Below are 24,464 nucleotides of genomic sequence, written 5' to 3'. Positions count from 1 at the left end.
AAGCCTCTTCAAGTACCTAATTTTTATAATTGCTTGGTTCATTATAATGTTCATTCATCCAGTTATATTGTACTACATATATTTTTCATTCTAGTTTTCAACATTTTTTTATTATGTTATACAAAACTCCCGGGGGGCACCTCGGAAAGAGGATGAGATGCTTCCGCTATGGTGGTTGGATCTCGCTACCCTGGAGGGTACATAAAAAGGTAGGAGATCTGGTTCCACCCATCGATGACGGGACGTACTTCCTTCGGGAAGGGTTGTACCGTGGCTGGTGATGGCCCTTAGAACTCAACCACAGTTCTCGCCAGTGTTGCTGTTGCGGCGGTCCGGCCATTCAGTTTTCTTTATCCGTATGCTTTCGGGCGGGTCGGAGAGTCAGTGATATGACTTATTATGTTATACAGTTCCTTCCGGTGGGCCTGAGTAGCCAGTTTGTGGTTATTATGTAATGCGTATTCTTATTTTGCCATTTATATACTTCTTTCCAATTGATTACAGTGTAATTTTTTCTCTTCATTTTTTTTTATTTTTAATGAAGTCCACCTACATCTATATCAAACCGAAAAGTAGCCACATGAGCTCAAGAATTGGAGGTGTGGTGTGGTGTTAAGTTAAGACAGGCCTTTAAAAATCCCCCTGTACAGTATTTACGATTCCCGTGAAGATGGCAAACGCTTACTAGGAGGTGATTCTTCAAATTCGTGAGAAAAAAAAATCTCATGTGCTAAATCATGGTTATAAGGAGGAATGAGGAGCAATTGTCACGTTTAATTTTGAAACATAATAATGAAAAATCGCTTAATCCACACTGTACAATCACGTGCCATGCACAGTTTTTCTCCAAGCAATATGTGAGTGATACCCAATGAAATGATATGTCTTTCTGATAGGTTTCATAATGTGACCCGGCCATCTCCTTTCACTATCACAGCACCTATTGTATAGAGCAGTCATCACTGAACACAGTTTCGCTAGAGCAATTACTAGAGCCAGGTTCGCCTTCCATTGAAATCATTATCTTTCTATATCTTATCAGTTATCAAAGAATAGAGTTTCTATAAGCACTCTGTAGCATTATCTAGGCTTCAGATGTGATTTTTTTTAATGACAAAAACAAAATTTCAAAGTGTTTGTTGTGTATCATATCCATCCTTGTCGTAGGTGAAAGTTGAAGAATGTTTTTGGAAGATAGCCAAGCACACAATAATAACATCATAACAGAGAAGCATGCACCATCCACTTTTCACTTATTTTACATTTAGTATTAAATTAATTTAATTTTTTATTCTTTTACAACCTTTAAAAATTATGATCATTTTTAATGAATATTCCTTGCAGTACAGATTGACCGATAAAGGAGAACTAACAAAAGATATATATTATCCTTGAAAATCAAATCTAATCAAATCCTTAAGTCCATAATATGAATGATTACATATTTTTCCTGAAGTTTTCTAATATCCTGCCATTCAAAGTAATGACTATATCTATTATAAAATATTTATAAATTAATTATTTTTATCATTAGTTGGTTTAATTAAAAGATAATAAACTACTTATCTATACTCAAAATAATAATGATCCAAGTAAGTGTTGATATTATATAAACCCATCAAAGTAGAATAAATAAAATAATAAATTTGAGAAAAAAAAAACTTTTTATCAGTATATTAAAAATGAAAAAGAAATTATTTTACTAAAAATTATAAAAATTGTGAAACGGAGATATAAATGTTCTAATCGAATGGCAATCATATATCTAATATATTTTCATTTTACATAATGAATGTAAGGATTTTTTTTGTTTCATATGATATTATTCACTCTATGCCTTTATATTTTTTTCTTATTGTTTATTACTCGTCTTTGGTGATCAGCTAGTTCACTTGTATTAATGGTCATTAAAGTTTTTAATTAAATATTTTATGTAACTTGGTCTTAATAGCTTCTTCAGCAAAATATTTTTAAACTCCAAATTTTAACAGATAAAGGTAAACGGATACAAGAATTTTAGAAAAAGAAAATGGGATCAAGAATGATTAGCGCATAAATGGATACAAGAATTTTCATTAATGAGGCATACAGCCATCTTTGGCAAGTAATACAGCTTGGGTTCGAACCATACAATTACTAAACAGCGTTTAGAAGAATATTGTACCATTCTTTATGGAGATATCATGAAAGTCTCGGGAGAGATGCAGATGGAAGATATCGATTATGGATAGAACACTCTAAAACAAGCCATAATTGTTCGATTATATTGAGGTCGGGGAATTGTGCAGGGCAGGAGAGATGTTTTACCATCAAACCACGATTGTAAAGTCCCACTGCATATTATCCTGGAAAACATTATAATCTTGAAAAATTCCACCTCTAGGGAAAAATGTTTGCATCATAGAATGGATCTATCTTGTTAAAACTTCTCTTTACTTCTCCTGAGCTATCCTTGTTTTCATGGCTACGATTTGGCAAGTAGAAAACCCCGATGCGATAGATCCATCCCATGTCTGACAGCTGGAAGGATAAGTTATGATCAAACGCTTGTGCAGGTATCCTCCAAATGTGCCCTGTTGTGGGGAAAAGTGTGAAAGATGATTCGTCAAACCATATAACTGTCTTCAACTTATCAATCGACTAGGTTTTGTGGTTATGGTACCATTGTAGATGACGTTTGGCATTAATATCTGTGACAAATAACTTATGATTTGCTGCTCTGCCGTAAATATTATCTTTATGAAAATGCCTTGAAATTGTTGTCAGAGGAGAATACAGATACGGATTGAGTTCTGCCGTCACTTTGGTTGCTATTATTTTCTTTTTAGAAATTATAGTCCCTTTCAATGCCCGTCGGTCTTATTCACTCATCTTCTTCCGTCCACTATTTTGATTTACCGAGCATGTTTTGCTGCGCTGTGTACACTGTCATGACTTTAGATACCGCACCTCTAGAAATGTCTCAAAACTGGGATGTTTCGGTCACAGTTGTTTCAGCTAGTCAGGTACCAACAGTTTAGGGTTATTTGGAAGACTGTGCAGTCTGACATTCTGTGCTTTTGATAAAAACCCAAGACCTATATAATTTCACTAAAGTTTCTCATTCAACCACGATATATACTTTCTGTATTTAAAAGAAGCTGGTAGCTAGGATTATATTTTAATGCTTACTAATCCCATTCTTAAATGTTACCTTTATTCACAGACGACCACCAGGATATAATTTATACTATTTTAGAAGAACTATACGGTTCTTTTCGTTTTATTATGCATTTTGTTTATTTTTTTATCAGTTCTCCAAACATTCATAAAAAGCTGGATACATTTTGCTATTTATAGCCTAAAATAATGTAACAATTGATATTTTTCTTCATATCAAATATGAATAGTATATTTTAAATATAAATTAAAACTTTTAAAGAATTTTTCTTAGAATTTTAGTAAATATATTGCTTGCTACCTTGAAATCTGCTTTTCCAATAGTGATTCGTGTTAAGGTCAAAAGTTTAATAATAAGAAAATAAAATTTCCAGATTTTAATATTGACTTTGATCATAAATTTTATGTTCTTCCAAAAATGTTATGTTTTTATTTAATAATTCGAAGTACGTTTAATATCTGTTCAGAATTCTAACGTATGTTTGTATTCTTGGTTAAAAACACGTTAAATTTTTTTTTTAATTTATAAAATATAAAAAAAACAGTTATTCATACTACAAAAAAATTGCTTTCATTGATTTTTTTTAAAATTTTAAGACGAGATAAAAACCATTTTTATTGTAATAATTTTGGAACATTTTTTGCAGAAAAATACCAAAACGTTGCTTAAATTTTAATAAAAATTTCGAAAAAATACCTATCTGAAATCGATATTCCTCACTTTCTGTGTATATATACCAAGCGTTGTAACTTTATGTCGAAGGGTCTAGACTGTAGAGCCACAAAACACACATTTTCTTTTTTTAAATTAGTAATGACGTCTCATGCTTTTTCTTTTGATCTCCAGAATTTTAGCTAAAATGATCTTTTTATAATATAAATGGCATTTAAAGTATTGATAAAAGATATTTTAAAAAAATTTTATCTACATTAACTCTTTATTAATACATTCACCAAAAGAATATATTATTGTTTTGAGATATCTTAAAGCCGAATTTACAATTTCACGAAACACTCTCATTTTATCGAGAACTGAAAGCACTTATCTCGATGTTAAAAAGCCTTGCAAAAATTATAATTATTTTAATTTCATATAATACCAAAACTCAGGGCTTTTTGGAAGTTTACTTATATATTTTTATTACTATTCTAACAGGATAGTTTTTTTCGCATTTTTTTTTTCATATATCTCTCCCATTTCATAGAAAAAATTTGCGGAGTTCTATCAAATTTTAAGCGAAATCGATTCAGAGAAAGTCAACATGTCTGGCTATTTCAGCACAAATGATCTCGATAACTACAAAGCGTAAAGAGATAGATCGACAAAATCTATACTACTATTATAAATGTGAAAGTTTGGATGGATGGATGTTTGTTAGTCAATCACGTCAGAACGGAATTGGATAAAATTTAGCACAGAGGTAGATTATAGTCTGGAATAGGACATAGACTACAATTTTTCCGGTTAATTGAGTTTATAATTTTTTATTAACTAAAAACTAAATTTCTTGCCAAAATTCTGAGGCCAAATCCCGCCAAAAATGAATAAGGTTTCAGTTTTTTTCCCGACGCTAACGAGAGTAGGCTTAACGTGTTTTCGACCGAATATTTCAAACGATTCTATTTATTTTCTTAGTGTTTGATGCATTTAAAATTAAACATTGTTAATTAATAGATCTTTTGGATTCATTCTGAAGTACTTTTAAATTAAAACATGAATAAAGGAAATTGAAAATTACTAATCTGCATTATGTTACCCCAACTGGTGTAGAAAGTTTACGCATTTGCGTTACCCCAACGGGCGTTGAAAATTCACCCATGCGCAGTGTGTTCTGATTGATAACAACAATGTTTTTATTTTAATTAAAAGTTTAAAAATTATGTGTATTATACTGTTGTAGCTATCTCAATCTCGATCGATAAATAAAATAGACTTGACTTGATTTTAAAGAAACATGGACTTGATTTGCTGTTTTGTTTTATTTCAGGTATACTATGTAAATAAATTATTTTTAGGTTAGTTGAGTGTTTTTATAATTAAATTGTATTTATGTTAATTATATATTTTTCGTATATGTTTATAGTTTTAAATGCATTGTTTTTAGGTTAGTTTTAATTTTTTTAATTTGTTATTATTTGATAGTTTTTCGAAATGCTCAGAAAATGCAAATCTAATCTTTCGAAGCGAAGTAATAAAGCTCGGGCTATGAAAGTAGCTAGAAGACCTGTTTGCAATTTTAATGAGCACTTGCGGACTATCAAACCCCCTCTAGTTGTGGGATAAATACAAGGACGCTTTATCAGAAGATAACGTTCATAGGCTGGATGGCACTCAAATGACCTAATCATTAACGAAGCTTTGTTATTGATTGTGGATAAAATTATTTCCATATCTGGAAAATACCTCGCTGATTTCGGGGAATTATCAGGCGAATTTGTGAAGGAGCTAAATACGACACCGCGGTTTTAGAAACGTAGGTCAATGAAATGACACTACGATTATTTTCTAAGCAGCATCAAGTCTACGAAACGATTCTGAACCGAGTAAATAGTGGAGAGGAGGGATTTTTCTTCCTTGACGCACCAGGGGGTACGAGTAAGACGTTTGTGCTGAAACACCTGCTGGCTTAACTCCGCAAAGAACTCAATATAGCTCTGACTATAGCTTCCTCTGGCATTGCTGCAACTTTGGTTAACGGTGGCTGGACTGAACATTCCGTTTTCAAATTGCCGCTTAATCTTGCAAGCGAAGATACCCCAACATTCAACGTCTCCAAAAACAGCAGCCGGGGAGTCCTTTTGTAGCAGTGCAAGTTAATATGGAACGAGTGCACAATGGTGCATAAGCACGCATTAGAGGCGTTCAACTGCAGCCTGCAGAACATCCTCGGCAAAAAGGCGTGATGGGCGGCGTTGTCGTTTAGCTCGCAGGCGATTTTAGACAGACACTGCCGACTGCTGATCAGACCGTCAGTTCTCATACATACACATCAAAATTTCCACGCGAACGAAGTAGCGGGTAATAGCTAGTTTGACATATATTTAACATCCAAAACGTAAATTCTTAACAAATTTCGAAAGAAATCTGCCAAAGAGCTGACAGTTTTTCGGTCTGTACTTTCGTGTGCATGTAAGCTTAATAACCCATAAACATAATGACTTACACTGCCATGCCAGAAAAACTGGTATACTAATTTAATATCGTGTAGAACCCCTACAAACACGCAGAAGTTCCGCAACACGGCGTTGAATGGATTGAATTAATTTGTGAAGATATTCTGCAGACATTTGACACCATGATTCCTGCAGGGCAGTCCACAAAGCCCTGAGAATGCAAGGTGGGGGAGATTCCCTAAGGACAGCACGTTGCAAAACATCCCAGATGTGCTCGATAATGTTCATGTCAGGGGAATTAGATGGCTAAGAGAGGGAGCGAAATTCAGAACAGTGCTCCTCAAGCCCCTTGGTAACTACTGTAGATTTGTGGAGTGGCGCGTTATCTTCTATCGTCCGTCGGAATGCACACAGAGCACGAATGGATGAAGGTGGTCAGAAAGGATGTTAACGTACCACGGAGCTGTCAAGGTCGAGTCTAGACGTATCAATGGCCCCGTTTTATGCCAACTGCACACGCCCCATATCATCACGGAGCCTCCACCAGCTTGAACAATTTCTTGTAGGCATGTGAGATCCATGTATTCATCGGGTTTTCTCCACACCCATACTAGGCCATCCATCCGATACAATTGGAAACGTTACTCGTTGGACCAGACAGCGTTTTCCCAATCATTAAGAGTCCAATAATAAATCAAAAACAGAATGAGCATACAAATGAAGTTTGGAATGTTAATCTTACTACCGAAATGGTAAATTTCTATTTCATTTTGGACAAATCTCTTACGAGAGGCAATCTATCTGTGTGTTCATTTGTGAGCATATGTCCACGTTAACTCAAAAACACAATGATTTTTATGGATGGCATGTCAAGTGGTTTTATCATTAACACATTAGTTGCCTTTTCTTATGCCTGCGATTTGAATTTTTCATCTAATTAGATGACCCATTCATTGTTATTTCTTAGCATTAGTGGAGAAGGATCATTTAATTATATAGTAGGCGATTTTACTACTGTTGTTGTCATTTAATTATATAGTACAGGAGATTTGTACATCAGCCAATATGTAACAAATTGTACATCTTTTTCAAATTTTCATTTAAACCACAAAAGGTAGTATTGTCATTAATCTAATTCGAAATTAATTTGATAAAAATAAACGAGCTAAAAATTTTTTTAAGTAAAATTTACCCAAAATAAATTTTTGGTCCTATCTAATGTTATTTAACAAAAAAAAAAAAAAAAAAAGGAAATACGAGGCAAATTTGTATAAAAATTATACGAAATGTTTTTGTAACGTAGGCACGCGGATTATTATGCTTTTGAATGTAGATAAAGAGCTTATTTTCATTTAATTAAGCCAACTGATAATAAAAAGGACTAATTTATGAATACATATTAAAACAGAAATGGTGATTATTTAGAGGTTCACAGAATATTAGGAAATTTCAGGAAATCGGTTTTAGAACACACATTAATTAATTTCTTCTTTAATATTTGATTAATATTAAATAAATTAAATTTTAAAAAGGAATGAAATTTTTTAAAATAAATAAATTTTGTTTAAATATTATTAAAAATTTAATCATTCTAAAAATTATGTTTTTGTCTCGAAGCTTATTTTTGAATTTAAATATTTCATAAAATAGATAATTGAATTAATTTTTTAAAAAGTAAGACCTTTTTAAACATAAAAAAATTCATTTAATACTTTAAAAAATACTAAATATAGCAAATGCAAATTTAAATTTTTAAATTCTTTTACAATGGGGTTAAAAGATATTTCATTGTATCAATTTTTTTAATAGAAATCGCGTTGTAAGACAAATTTATTTACAAAAAAATTCCCATGAAAACAAATTACTTGTTTTGTGTGATTTCCTATAATGCGTGTTCGATTAAAGCGTGACTTTTTAATTATGTTGCATGAGAATGCACTGCATTCACGTGCGTATGATTCTTATTCCAAAGCTATTATTGATTATTGCATATTATATCGGTCGAAATTTTACTGCGGATATCATTCCTTTTGATTTGCGTGTCTTAACTCAAACAAATCAAATTGAGATTTTCAAATTTACTTTCAATATATAGGACGAATTATCTCAATCTCATCGTTGAACAAATATCTCTAATATAAATGCAAATTTGTCACTATGGTTACAAGTGACCTTTAACAACTTTGAATTGATAATATATATGTGGCATTACCTTCATTGTTGAATAAACCAAACTTTACTCCAAAATTGTTTATGGCGTTCTCCTACGAGTAATCGATATCATTGCATAAAATTCACTGTCTCGAATAATATCTATTTCTATCGAGACAAAAAAATTATAAGAAGTTGTCTTTGGTAAGTATCCCTTATAAAAATTTTCTATACACACTCAGTTGCTTATTCTGTACATGAGTCTCTCCTTTTCTGGTACATGAAGCATAGAACGAAAATTATAATCGACAAAAAATTTTACCATGTGATTTTGAAGAATAATGATTTAGATTTACATTTGTCTATAATATTGAAACTGTAATGGCTATGAGTCTGAAGATAAGTGATGATGTATTGTCTCGTCTCTCTATAAACACCATAATTTAAAAAAGAATGCTAGATGGGCAAAATTTTAGTATGCGATGTGCATATTAAAACTGTAGATTTCTACCAGATTCTAGAAGAAAGCTTGAGTAAAAAATTTATCGTCCCGTCCGCATAATTACAGACCCGTTAGCTCAAAAAAGCAATAGAAGCAAGTGGGAGTGACCCATAAAACTTTTTTAGTTTTCTCTCCAATAAAGGTTTTATCCCCTTCCTCCCACATTAATTTGTGAACCCTGGTTAGGATAAGTATACCTAGCATGACACTGACGAACAATAGTTGCAGAACATCGATCTCTAACTTGAATCTAGTAATTTTACTGAATCTATTGTCTGAATATGTATTTTGGTCGTCTTTTTACAGACGTATTGAATCCAAAATTTGGCACAGCACTATATTTGTAGTCACAAGTAAGGATACCGGATTTCATCGATTTACACTGAAGAGACAGAAAAATTGGTATAGCAGGTCGCATGCAAATAATGGAGGTGTTCTACCAATTAACGTAACGCGATGCATCGACAGTGCGTATATAAGACAATAGATGTCTTAGGAGACGATTACATCGATTCTTGCTGTTACAATGGTAGGTTTTCAAGATTTAAGTGATTTTTAACGGGAACTAATCGTTGGTGCGAAAGAGATGGGACACAACATTTCCGAAGTAGCGATGAAATTAGAATTTTCGCGTACATTCATTTCAAGGGTGTACCGCGAGTATCAGGTTTCCAGTGAAATTTCGAATCTCCAACAGCGGTGTGACCGGAAAAAGACCATGACAGAACGGGATCATCGACGACTGAAAAGAATCATTACACGAGATAGACGTTCAGCACTTTCTCAAATTCCTGCGGATTTGAATGCAGACCTATCAATAAGTGTCGGCGTACACACTGTGCAACGTATCCTAATTGATATGGGCTTTCGCAGCCGCAGACCATCTCGTGTACCATTGTTGACTCGGCGGCAAAAAGCTCTGCGTCTTTCCTGGGCTATTTTTGATTTATTACAAATAAATGTACAAGCAGGCACGCAAAATTTTAAAAACAAAGTTTTCGGATGCAGATTAGTAAAAATATGCAGACTCAATTTTGTTAAAAAAATTTTTACTCGATTTTTTTGACAATTACAGTACTTTCTTTTTTACGTATACAGGAATGCTAAGAATGCTACATTGCATTCTAATGAAGTCATTTTATGTTCCCATGATAAAGGCTTAGGTAATTTGTGTTCTCATGACAAAGGCTCAGGTAATTTATGCTCAGTTTGAAATTAGATATAGATGACAAGAACTGTTTGGCTCCTTATGTAGTTATAATGCCACTTGTTTTGAATTCAGTTCAGCGGCAAATAAGGAACAATAACCATGCAAGTGTCGTAAAACAAACGAAATTTGTGACAAATCTATCAATAATCAATATAAAAACAGTTTTCATCTTAATTTTTTTAAGTTTTTTGAGTGAAGCATGTCTTATTTGGCCTTTTTTTTTATTCTGTAGATACACATTTAAAGTAGGATGCAAGATGTATTTCGGAGATTATCCTTTCGATACTCAACGATGCATATTTTCAGTTCGACTCCGTAAGTATAGAAAATCATGCATAATATGTTTTTGAAATACCGGCCAATATAAATCTAATACCAAATATAAATACCAAACCAAATATAAATCTGAGTATTACCAATACCAAATATAAATTTGAGTGTCCGGTGAAATGTTCCAGAAACTGCCCGGATAACTAAAAAGCCAGATAGGCCGGAGTTCTATCAATTCATTTCTTTGCCCACCAATAAGAGAAGAAAAAGTTTTTATCCAAAACTTACTTATAATACGTATTTTCTTACTTCGTATTGAGTACTAAGCCCTTCATTTATCTCGATGTGAACGCAGCCGCGGTCGGGTGAATCACAGAAGCAGTTGCCAGTAACTTGTCGAGTTAAAATAGAAGTCTCTGTATTGGTAGTTTATATATATGTTATATAGCTGGGTAATACCTAATTTAAGTGCAGAAAACATAAAAAAAACATTAACATAAATCGTAGGCCTGATTCTTAAGATAATTGGCTCAAACTGATTTTATTTTTCATTAATAAATGATTATACGGATATGAAAAGGTAACCCTAAGAGAAGAGTCAAAACGTGTTTTTAAGTTTTTAAAAGTCTTTAACAGATGACTTAAAAGACGCCTTGCTTTCTCACTTAATTACGATAAAAGAAAACTAGGCCGGGTAGTTTAGAAGTCGAATACTTGGGTGTGTACTGTATATAATTTGATGAATAACAATGTCATTTCTTGTCTATCAAATTGTCTATGTCGTTTCCAGTAAAATTCTAAAATTTTATTTGTTAGAAATAATATTTACTAGCCGACTTCGATCGCTAGTTTCTCTCTATCATCTTAATAACATTAATTTTTTTTAAGTCAGCCAAGTTTGATAAATATCCTATTGTCACACCAAATTAAAAAATATTTTAATTTATTCATAGATAATAATCATAGAGCAGAATTTAGTTTGTTATCAAAGTAGAGAAAGTGGCGAAAGTGGTTCACTTGTTGAGGCTGGGGATTTATTCAAGATTATAATTTACGGTATCTCTCAGAAATAGAAGGTAAAAAGAAGGGTAAAATGATTATTTAATGACGTATCTATATGTCATGAGCTTTCAAATAAAATAAATATTAGCAAAATCTGTACAGTGATTACGGCTCGTACAATTCAAGTCACAATTCAAGTATCTCAGAATACTGAAACGGCCGATTTTTCCTTTCAAACATAAGAAAAAGTCGCTATCTATCCCTCTGACAGCCTGTATTCTTAAAAAGATCATATTGGGAAAAAATATCCCTCTTAGCGGATGGCTATGAAGCAAATGCCCGCTTGAATATTCTTTGAGCATTATCAGAAAACGTTCTTGCTTCTAAACTCTTTGTGGGCGAACATCTCTGACGAACAAAGCGCGAACCATGGGTATTTATTCATTGGCATTTAACGAAAGGGTGGAATTTTTCAGTGATATCAATTCGACTGTAGTTCGTTGAACGGCGTTTGGGACCTTTAAGTATTAATAGAGTTACAATTGAAATATATTTTAAAATCTTTCGTCCTAATATCTACAATTTAATTATGAATGTATTGTTCATAATTTATAATGTTATTTCTATAATAACAACAAACTTATATATGGGTTTAATTTTGCTGATAAAATTATAACTTATTTAATAGTTTTTCTTAAAATAATTAAAATAGCAGTATATCCTTTAAGATTATTTTTATTATCCAAACATATTAAAAACGAAACAAATCTATAACAATCAGTGGCGGTTACTGATAATATGAGACCACAGGAATTAAATTAATTTGAAGCCTTTCCTGAATGAAATTCATTGTTGACAAAATCAACATGAATTAAACATATTGGCAGTTTTAACTTTACTTTCACGTTTACTTTCTAATATTCATTATTTTCCTCCAATAGGTATAAAATTCATTTTTCCACATTTGTACAGAAAATGTAAACTGTATGGAGCAAGTATTTCTTATGATGTGTCATTGTTTTTTTTTTTAAATTGTTCCTACATAACTGTATCTACCTACAAATAAAAATGTTTTTTTTTTTTTATAGTTCGAGAAAGGTTTTTAAAATTCTACTTAAGCTTTTGCTACACAAGAGTAAATATTTAGAAAGGATTTCATTTGCATTATTTTTGAGAAATGTTTCATAAAGTACTTTATCTACCAGAAAAAAGTCCTATTCAAAAAGAATCCAACAATTTCAAATGGTTTCTATATGTTAAATTTTGAAAAAGATACCCTCATGACAGTTGTTTTTCGAAAAGCATTCAAAACCATTGTTCGCGTGCGTAACAGCAAGTGGCTTGACTTATCGGAAAACTCATTTTCTTCTGAATAAAGAAACTATATAAAACAGAAAAACAACACCATTTGAAAAAAAATTTTTCGCTCTGTGTATTCTAATAGTAATTTCCTACAAGCATCTCTCTTTTTTGAAAAATAACTCTGAAGACCGATACGAAACTTTTACTAAATATTCTCTTCTGTATAAAATGCACTTTAATGCAATTGTAAAAAGTGTACTAAAACAAACATTGGCTGATAAAATCGTAGATTGCATTTCAAGCATTTATGAATTCGATTTCTTTTCAAGTTGTCGTATTTATGTGAGAGCTGATAAAAATATTTTCCGCTTATGAATTTGTATAAAAGACTACATGCCGTGACAAAGATGTGATCAAACAGTAATATAAGCTTAAAATTTCAGTTCAAAAATTCACAATTTCAGCATTAAAGCTGTTTATGTAAAATTTATTTGTTAAATATCAGTTTGAACATACTATATCGACAAAAGATTAGCAGTAAGGCTATTTATATAAAATATTTTCTTAAATATCAATATGATCTTGCCTTCTCTAGTCTATGAATTTAAAGTTTTTGATATTTGATTAAATAAATATCTTTATTTTATAGTGAATATTGGGGACACAATTGCTCACATTCAGTGGAATAGGAATTTATCCAAGCCCATTTCAGTTTTAAACAAAATCAGTCCTCCTCAATTCTTCATGCGGAACCCTTTCGTTAGCGAAAGATTCTCGGAAAGCATCACAGGTAAGGTTAACATTTCAGATTTTTAAAATTATTTTCAGAATATATTTGAATTTGTCGTAGAAAAATTAACTAGAATGAACTTGAAAATGAGTGAACTTGAATTTGTAGGAGATCAACTATTATTGTAGATCTTATTTATGAGTTGAATTACAGGTTTTCGATTCATTTGGAAGACTGACTTTTTTGTGAGTTTAGTCAGATAATAAGTAATATTATAAAGAGAGATTTAGTCAGTCAGAAATTATAAATTAGTCAGTCAGTATTAGAAATTTCTCTTCCATATTCATATGGAGGAGAAATATTTCCAAAGTCTATTGACCACATGGAATGAAATTAAAGCTGAGTGTAACATTTATATTTGCGGACAAAGTGCCAAATATGGAAATAATGTGAAAGCCATTTTGAAATCTTTCAAATTTTGGCGACAATTCCAGAATGCCATCTCACTTCTAGAATGAATTATGATTCATAAAAGAAATTAAAAAAAGTACTGAAACCATCAAAATTTATGAAAACGAGATTTTGAAGAATATCGATGCTGTAAATGAATGCTGTGTAAACAACTATTTGGCTAAATCCATTTAATTAATTACTTTATTTGTAAGTTAGGATAAAAGTGAAATGTTAAGGCTCTTATTATTCAAATACTTATATTTTATTTACTTACTCATGGAATTTACAAGTGTAATACTTAAACAGTATTTAACTTTATACAAAATAATTATAATGTCCCTTTCTTTAATCAATACCGAAGACTAGAATTTAAGAGCATTTGAGTTCAAGCATTGCTTTAACTCATCACACATTGGCATTATTATAAGATCAACTCAGAAGAAAGTAGTATCTATTGATATGTGTGAAAAAGATAATTAAAAATGCAGCAAATTACATGAATGAAAATTGACTTCTAGCTTTTACAATAAAATTTTAATTCCACTCCATATTTTGGTTCAAATCTATGTGAGAGAAGAAACACTTCTCAAAAGATATTAGATTTTACTCGAAAGATATTAAAATTTAACAAAAGCTTAAGTTATTGAAATTAAAAACGGTTAAGAAAAAAAAACAAGCTTTGTTAAAAATTGACGAACGTTGAAGAAAAGCTGAATTTCATTTCAATAACGTAAAATTTTGTAATAAAATATAAAGGAAAATTACAATCCAGAGAATTTTGGAACTCATGAAAAAACAATAAGAAGTGAAATCCAAAACATTTTGATTTAAAATTAGAGTCGTGAATTTTCATAGGAAAGAAAAAAAAAAATCTATCTTCAGGTAAAATGCTATGAATTTTTTGAAGAATTCTTCAAAATTACGCAGATAAAACGCAAGTTCTAATATAGTGATAAAATACTACCACAAAAATCTTCTTTTACTTTTTCGAATATGAAGTATACAAAGAGAAAACATAATTATTGTTCAAAAATTCGAATTCGAGATTTCAACGAGTCGCCACATTTCAAACCTCTCTTGTTTCGAAAAAATATTTCTGGAATTTTGTATCTCAGTCTGTCTATACAGAATTAGACTTTGAGCTAAGACGATGAAATTTGGAATACGACATTTACGCCCAATTTGTAGATTTCTGACAAATTTTGAACGAAATTCATTCAGAGGAAGTGTGTCTATCCAGTTCTCCGAAGTAAGCTAACGCAACAACTACAAAGCGAAGAGAGCTAGCTAGATAAAAGTTGGCACACATATTAAAATGTTAAGTGTTCATTCGTATGAGATTTGGAACCAAATCCGTTAAGAGATTGTCCGTCTATATCACATTTGCAGGGATGTAAATGCGATAATACAAAAATGCTTTGATTTAAACATATGAAAATTAATATCTAATTTTATGATAATTGTACTTTTGTATTCAATGTTATATTTAATTAGTCGCAGAAAAGAATTCCAAAATTGACATTCAGTTTTCTGTTGCTTGTGTATTAACCACATCCAAAGGATTAATCACTAAATATCAAGCGTTAATAATTTTTCTTCGTAATTATTGCTCGTCAGTGGCATGCGGATAAAAATACAAAAGTACATCTTTTTTAAGCATCTACGAGAAAGTCTCGAGGAGATGTTTCTCGCTAGTTTTTATATTATGTTTTTGTTGTATTATAATATTAAGTTGCTGTAATCTTTATAGCAGCAATAATTTTTGACTGCGCGTTGCATGCGACGTCCTTAGGTGCAAGTAGGCCGCGGTGGCCTGGTGGTAAGGTCTCGGCTCGTGAGCCGTAGGGTTTCAGGTTCAAGACCCGATTCCACCGAAGAACCGTCGTGTAAGGGGGTCTGTTGCACGTTAAATCCGTCATTTCAAACGTCCTACCGCTGGTGTGCTGTGGCGTGGAGAGGGGGGTGCCAGCTCAGGTGTCGTCCTCGTCATCTGACCGCGGTTCAAAATGAAGAGGTCCGTCCCAAAATAGCCCTAGTGTTGCTTTACAACGGGACGTTAATATAACTGAACTAAACTTAGGTGCAAGTTGTAATACAAATGACTCATTTTGACTTTTGAATTTAAAATATCATCTTTTTGATATTACAACTTGATATTCAATTAATTGCATATTTCATTTTTTTCAGGTGATCTGAATATACTCGACGTAAACATCATTTTCGTGCGGCGTCTGACAGGCAGCATTATCAACATCTACGCCCCTTCCTCTCTTATCACGGCCGTGAGCTGGGTAACATTCTGGTTGCGACTCGAAGCTGCGCCGGCGAGAGTTTCACTGAGCATCACATCTTTGCTCACACTTTGCACACAAGTAAGTTCATTTATTTTCTTTGTTCCGAAAAAAAAAACCAATCAAAATATTATTACGAAGTGATAAAAACGTATCCCTGACATGCCGACCTTGGCGACAAAAGTTGGCGACTTGGCGAGAAATTTTTTGATCTTGGCGACAAATGCTGGCGACCGTGGCGACGAACGGAATCTTCTAGAAGACTCCAGATGGTCCCAACATTATATCACAGAGACCAGTTTTTCCTTGAAACTTGGAGAAAGTTTTAGAACTTTCCCAAGATTACGCCACTTCCTGTTAGTGACATCACTTCCTGTGGAAAGACTATAAAAAAAAGCAAGCGCTCAAGACCGGCGGCACATCATTGCGTCTCCAGTCATGGAAGGGGACGGACGTTGCGAGAGCAGTTGCTCAAGTAATTTTTCTATGAGCAGTAATGGCGCTCGAAAGTCAATCATTTGTCCAAGGGGATCTAATTTCTCATACAACCACACAGTACCATCGGGAACAGACAGCAGGTCAAGCACTGTTGCATCTCCCAGTGCAAGTAGCTATTCTAACTACAAAGGAAAAACAAAACAAAATTCCACTACAATCAATTCAACCAAATTTGCTAAGGATTTAGATACTTGGATAGAACACAATACTTGGATAGAAAAACACAATTACCAACTAAGCAAAATTACCAATGACAATTACCCCAACTTTGAAATAGACCTAGCTGAACCTGAAATTAAAAAAATAGATATTGACAACCCATCTCAAGTAAACCACAAGAAAAATGCTATCAACACTGAAAACTTCCAACCAGTAAAATCGAAAAAAGCTGCTAAAATTAGGAAAACTGAAGAAAAACCTGAAAGCATGGACACTTCAAATAGGTATGAAATCCTGAGCCACAACCAAGAAAGCCAAGAAATAAACAGCAATAGACCTACTACTATCAACCTAAAATTAACAACTAACTACAACATCACACTAGAAGAAATCCACAGGAAATTATCCCAGACAGAAAATAAACTGATTAGAAATATGATTGCAATCCAACCAGCTAATGAAGAAGAGAGAACTAAGATCATTGAGCTATTAACAGAGAAAAAAGAAGAATTCTTACTATCTGAAAATTATGAAGAAAGGCCAATAAAAGTAATACTGAAAGGACTCCCCATAGACACAGATAAGGGAGAAATCACTAAAGAACTTGAAGAAAGAAACTACAGCATAATAAGAATATCCCAACTTAGAAACTACAAGCTGAAAACCCTGTACCCAATTTTCCTACTCGAGATCAAGAAATCTAGAAGTGCTCTCAACATCTACAACGAAAAAACCCTCCTCCATCTTAAAATCACAATAGAAAGCTACAGAAGAAAAACAACTGCAACAATTTGCTACAACTGTGCAGGATTTCATCATTCCGTCAGGAACTGTAGATTAGCACCCACGTGTATTAAATGCGGTGGTACACACCCAACCAGGAGCTGCAGTATTACAGAAAAAATTCATGACCCAGTTTATGCATACTGCAAAGAAACAGGTCACACAGCTGCATGGAAAGGTGTAGAAAATTCCCCAAGCTAACAACAATAAATGGAAGACTCTCCTATGCAGAGATAACCAGAAAACATCAAAGAAATCAAGACCCTCAACCCGTCCCCTCACCTGGAAAATATCATACGTACCCTACTTTGACTACTAATGAAGAATTCCCCTCCATCCCAGAAACGCTGGAAATACTAAAAGAACTAAGAGAAGTGTTTAAAGAATTCCCGAAATTAATAGAAGCAGCCAAGCTAGGAAAGAAAACAGATAACAAAGAAGAGAAAAAGTTTTTAATCCTCAAAGCTCTGATCGGCTAAGTTCCACCAAAAGTAAAGTCACCCCCCTGCAATAACCCGGCATCCTGATTGGTAACCTACGAACAATAGTTTATTCCTCACCGAACTCAGAAAAACTTCCTACACCACCCTCTCCTACTCCCCTGATAGCCTGCTTTCCTATTGGCCAAGACATAACTCCCACTCTTCCTCACCTGCAAAGAGCAAATTTCGTTTGAAGAATCAAGTCAGTTTCACTCCTTCCATCGTATCATCAGGAACCACCACAGTTCATGCCATAATACCTAAAAGTCACGTGTAATCAGTCAGTTTTTTTCATTAAAGGGATAGTCCTATTCCAAGGACGGGAGCCCATACAAGCCTACCATCGAAGTCAAGACCGGGGGAATCAGAGGATTAGACAGCAAGCAAACTGCTGAACTACCGATTAAATGCGCTGCGTTATTACTATTGATTGGCGGTATTTGTAGAAAAAATTTTGTAACAATATTTTAACTTTTCATTTAGAGAGATAGGGAAAGGTTGCCTCAATTGGGCAATCATCTAGCGCAGTGCTTTATCATAACCTCGATTCTGTGAAATTTTTGAGTCCGTAAAATAAGTCATTTATGTTTCAAACGTATAAACGTAGTTTGTGGAATTATTTGATGAAAAATACACTCTTTGTCTGCAGTTAGTAAATAAGTGTTTCTATTTAGATATCTAAATTAAATATTTAAAAGAAGACATATAAATCTTGGAAGAATTTAAAGTAAGAATAATATTGTATTCTCAGAAAATAAACTTGTTATAATTTACTAAATTAGTTAAAGATAATATTTGATGATTTTGAATATATATATATATATATATATATATATATATATATATATATATATATATATATATATATATATATATGTGTGTGTGTGTGTGTGTGTGTGTGTGTGTGTGTGTGCGTTGTGTGTGTGTGCGTAATGATATTTTAAACTTTTAATTTAAACCAAATTAATTTTTCAAAACTTTATCTAAATTTAGCTCAAAGTAAAATATTCTCTTATTTTCTGATCTAATTCCACTTTCGGTTTAATTAATTTCTTTGTAAAAATAATGCGCCATGAGTTCTACGTATCGAGTGAAAATGATACTTCCGTTGCCCTTCTCAACGTCAACACATGTATTGAATTGGTGCATGGCTGGAAATCCCATGTTATATAAGACTAGTGATCATTTGTTTAGCCCCCCCCCCACCTTCTTTATTTCTGCTTTTGTGCCGCACTGTGCCTTTATGTAAATAATCATGCCTGCCACTCGGAAGAGAATAAAACGAAATTAAAAATACAACGTCTCGTCTATGTCTTCAGACCTGCATTCTGCTGCAAACAAAATAATATTATATAATTATTTTAAACTGGAACCAGCTTACTGGAATTGACTGAAATTGACACAATCGGGATAGCTTAGAACAATTATAATAAATATTAGCTACATAAGTTGGAATTGGAACAAGCCACTTATTTGTTATTTTATAACCTCTTGCAGAAGAATTTTCAGCGTAAAAGTCTCATTTGTATAAATGCATGCATTTTGAAATGTTCATATAAAATACCAAGAATATAAGACATAACGTCAGAAGAAGCAAAAATACATTGATAATTTGTTTATTAGTCTGCAGAACGTTTGGAATTATTTCGTGAAAGAGTTAAATTCTGAAATAATAATTAATTGTCTTTTAATAATAATTTTTTCTTTGGTAGTATGCTATTACTTAATTACACAACTCGCAACTATTAGAGAAAATTTCTTAAGAAAGAGTAAGAAAAGAAAATGTTCAATGTTTTTATTAAACAAGATTAGAAAAGTAAATGAAGAATTACAGAAAAGTTTTTAGCTTATGCATGAGGGGAAGACATTTGGAAAAGTGTCCAATGCTACCCGAGCCATTGTTTGAGTTGGAATTTTCACAAAATCTAGAGTGCAAATGATCTGTGAGAATTGATGGGTAGTCTGTTCCTTTTTATGCTGATTGTTAGTGTATTTAAACAATTTTCGATGACCATACACCTCCATAATGGGCATACTCATTCTTCAACTAACAGTTGATTCTGCCCATTTTGACCAGTGTGTCACTTATCACTCATTTATGGTAACTGAGTTTACACAAAACATTTTTTTATTTACTCTTCTCATATGCATAACCGAGCAACTTTTAAAACTGAAAGTTTGCTTTTCAAATGCTTTTATTTAGCTAAGAAAAGATGCTTCTATTTCTTTATCATTCATATTTCTGTTGAAATGCTACCTAATATTTATGAGCATTGAGTCAGATTATGGCTAAGCGAAACTCAATATGAATATTTAAGCAAAAAATACCTGCATTTTTAAAATCATTGGATGATATGATTTTTACTAATGCAGGTTACCTATGAAGCCACAAAATGATATCCTTCATCATTAGATATTTGAGAAATGTAAGATTTACACAATAGAGCACATAAAAAAAAGAATCTTTCTAGTTAGACACACTGTTTCTCTTCCACATCATATTCTTCAACGTCATACAAATCATATTCATACATGACAATCATACTAGACGTAACCTACCGTACAACCGTAGTTATTGGTTGACATTTTATAGCATTTGATGCAAAAATGTGTCGTCGTCAGAAAGTTTTATAATATTTAACGATTCAAAGGATTTTTTAAAAATGGAAGAAAAGCTATTGAATAGAAAATAATGTTTTATAACTAATTTAAACTGTGCATTTGGTATTCTTTAACTCATGAAGCAAATGCTTAAATTGCTTAAATCACTAGTCAAAAAATTTATCACAATGATACAGATTTCATTATTAATTAGCTATTAATTTATGTTTATTTAAATAGGATCAAAATTTAAGAAATCCAAACTATTAAACAATTAAATGTTTATTAAATGCCTTATTAATCCATGATTTATTTGCAGATTTTTTTCTCTATTTTTATAAATTATTCTTTATATTCATGCTTCTGATAGGTTCAATTCAATAAGAATCAACTTCCACCTCTCAACTACATCACTGCTATGGACATTTGGCTTTTTGTGTGCATTTTTCTGGTATTTTCAACACTGGTTGAATTTGCTATTTCCTACAACACTTACAAGAAAACAAAGGTAAGTTCTAATTTTCCTTTCGCTTTATTTCATCCTTATGATAGAAATCTATTAGAATCTGCAGATAGTTTAAAACTAAGTTTTCTTTTATTCTCTGTTTTTCCTCAATACAAACGTTGGTTTTATTTCGAATTCCTAATGGAGATTCGCATTAATACTACACACTCAAAATGAATGTGTGGTATTAAAAAAATCACAATCACTTTTTGGAAAGTTAGGAGGAAAATGTGCAGATCATCCAGTATGAGTAAGGTCATCAAGACATTCGATGATAAGCGTGATTATATTTATCATGTCTCTATGAAATTACAAAAATTGACCTACTCGGACATAAATTAACTCCAATGTAGGATTTCCACTCCAATGAACTGGAGATATGTGGACATGTAGCAATGATTAGCAAATACAGGGCAAGGGATCTTTATTTGGCGATAATTTACATTTTGACTGTGAATGTACACGCCAAGGTTCACAATATCAATTCAAAGTTCCTTTTAAATAAATTTACACTAGCTTGCACACAGGAAGTCAATGTATTAGAGAATTTTTCAAAAATACCCGATATCCTGGAGATTTATATGGAAATAATGATTCTTATGACGAGGTGGGTATGACTGTCATTTCAGCATTCATAAATGACAGTATACTGTCCATAATATAGCTTACGAAACTTTTAGTCAATAAAGCTTAAATTCAATTCTATCATATCTCATTCTATTGGCATTTTCTGTTATACTTCCAGTTTTATTTGATTTCATTTTTGAATTACTTCCACAAGCATAATACCCTCTGGATTGGCTGTATTTGTTTAGGCAAATAAATAAATAAACATTTTACATAATGAATTTGTAATTGCACTGTATAATTGCTATTAATTCATGATTCTTTTTGTTTTGTTACATCTAAAAAATCAAAATTGAATATAAATGAATGACATCAGATAGTCTTTGTAAGCTTGAGAATTCAAATAGACATTGCAAGAATCCATTAAATAAAAATTTAACAATTTCAAATCACGTTAAATTAATGAAGAAAGGAGCTAAGAGATAACTAGAGATTAGAAAATGAGCTTCTTAGAAATTCCGTTCATGGATTTGCCAATATATAGTGAACCATGTTAGGATTTCAGAAATACTTATAAAACAACTATCATTTACGTATTTTATTTAAACTATTTTTTCTTGTAGTCACAGGATATACTTTAACTGCAAAATTATGAAAAAACATTAAGAATGGAAAAGAAGGGTTGTAAACTCATTAGGTACATCCGTTCACAAAGAAAATTCAGTCTTAAAAATCGTGAAATCCTATATTTTCTTCGGTTAGTAATTGATATTTATTTCTTATTTATATGCTTATTTAAAAATGCCATTTCGTAACAAAACAGCTGGAAAAATCAGATTTTTTTAAGCCAACTGTTAGTTTTTAATCCATTATAAACACGCTTAAATTTTTATTAAAGTAGATTTTACATTTATATATTTTTTTTTGTATTTTATTTAAAAGGCAATGCATTGGGAAAAAATGTCTTAAAGGTTCCGAACAAATTTTATACGTTCTTACTAGTTCTTAAATTTAAATTGTATTACGTATTTTTCAGAAAAATGCTCAACCTGACTTCAAGCTAAACAAAACTAAGCAAATTCTGAAAGGTAAGATGTGGGTGTTACAAACAGACCAAGTGGAAAGTTGGCTGCAGAGTAAAAGTCCCCCGCCATCTAGAGGAAAGAGGCTTCCTGACTGGTTATGTGTAATACCATCTGATGATATCTCCAGAATAGACGTTGTTTGTCGGAAAATATTTCCTGTAATGTTCTTTCTCTTTGCTATTATTTACTGGGTACATTACATGAAAATTTATAGAAACGAGTAAGGGCATAGAAGAATTTTCGAAATAATTACATTGAATTTTCAGATTCCAGTTTTGAAAAACAATTCAGCAGAATTTCCTTACTTGCAGAACTAATCAAAAACAATATTTTTTTGTTGTTGTTGCATTCTCAATTTGAATATCCAGTAAAGAAGTGAAAATGAATAAGAGCACGATGAAAAATAAATGATTTTACATTCAATCACGTGATTTTTTTTATCTTGTTAACTTTCCTGATGATGTTCTACTACAGAATGTATAAAACAAATCAGATATTTCCTTTTATTTTTCGTGTATTTATAAGTAATGAGGTTAGTAGAGAGGAGATTATGAGCTTTAAAAAAAGATAACACATGATTTTGTATTTAATTACTCGATTTTTTTTATCGTGTTCTTATTCATCTTATACTCTATTATGCACACCACTTGAAAATACCGAGAATAAATCAAAACTTCTGCGAATTCATCTATAAACAGCTTTTTGTAAGGATAAATTATTTCATTTCCTATATGTCATTCTGTAATATTAATATTTTGCCATGCATTGTTTTCTTGATTAGTTATACTTCCAGAATATGTACATATAAAAATAAATACATTAAAAGAAACTATTTTAATCGTTCAATAGCTGTCATTTTTTCTGAAGAATTGTTTTCTTCTTAAACACTTCAGATATCTATTGGTATAAGAATATGGAATATATATAGTTTATTTTGTTAAATAGATAAAATGTTACTATGAATCTTGGTTTATTAACAGCAATAATTTTAAGCAATTGATGAGAAAAATGGGTATGAGCTGACTCCATATAAGTATAAAGTGTCACCAACAAAATGCTTTCAACTCATATTTCATATATCGTCGCATCGACTCAGGATGGCGTGCTTATTTTACAAAACTTTATACAGTTAATTTCCATGTTTTCTACTTTCCCTAATAGACTGCATGAGAACTTTTCAACTATACTATAGCTAGCACGCCTATTTATTTCTTCTTTGATATGCTTGTAAGCTTTTTTTCCTCTTAAAAATTAAATATTTAAGGAAGAATTATTTTATATTTGCATAAACAACACAGTTTTTGATAATAACAGAGTTCGACAGCTTTCATACCTGGCTTCAATTTTTCAAATTATATATATATATATATATATATATATATATATATATATATATATATATATATATATATATATATATATATATATATATATATATATATATATATATATATATATATATATATATATATGCAGAAATATTCAATCTTAAATACTGGCGGGAAAATTTTTTAAGAATTTTAGCAATAAGCTGGGTTAATACGTTTTCAAAATATAAATGTAAATATATTCAATAATTGCCTTATTCGTCTTATTTCAC

The 24,464-nt window shown here is 31.8% G+C and overlaps 1 protein-coding gene across 1 annotated transcript in view; it reads left to right on the top strand.

The window, feature by feature from the left end:
- LOC129972552 (glycine receptor subunit alpha-3-like) overlaps positions 1-23,634 on the top strand; it is a 34,054-nt gene extending 10,420 nt beyond the window's left edge. The window contains exons 5-9 of the mRNA XM_056086731.1: positions 10,369-10,451; positions 13,360-13,500; positions 16,081-16,265; positions 21,078-21,215; positions 22,816-23,634. Of these exons, the coding sequence (XP_055942706.1) occupies positions 10,369-10,451; positions 13,360-13,500; positions 16,081-16,265; positions 21,078-21,215; positions 22,816-23,088 (820 nt within the window). The 3' untranslated portion in view covers positions 23,089-23,634. The remainder of the gene's footprint in view (positions 1-10,368; positions 10,452-13,359; positions 13,501-16,080; positions 16,266-21,077; positions 21,216-22,815) is intronic.
- The last annotated feature ends 830 nt before the right edge of the window (positions 23,635-24,464 follow it).

Source organism: Argiope bruennichi, chromosome 6, assembly GCF_947563725.1.
Source record: "Argiope bruennichi chromosome 6, qqArgBrue1.1, whole genome shotgun sequence".
NCBI classification, from domain to species: domain Eukaryota; kingdom Metazoa; phylum Arthropoda; class Arachnida; order Araneae; family Araneidae; genus Argiope; species Argiope bruennichi.
This window is presented reverse-complemented; position numbering and strand designations above follow the sequence as displayed.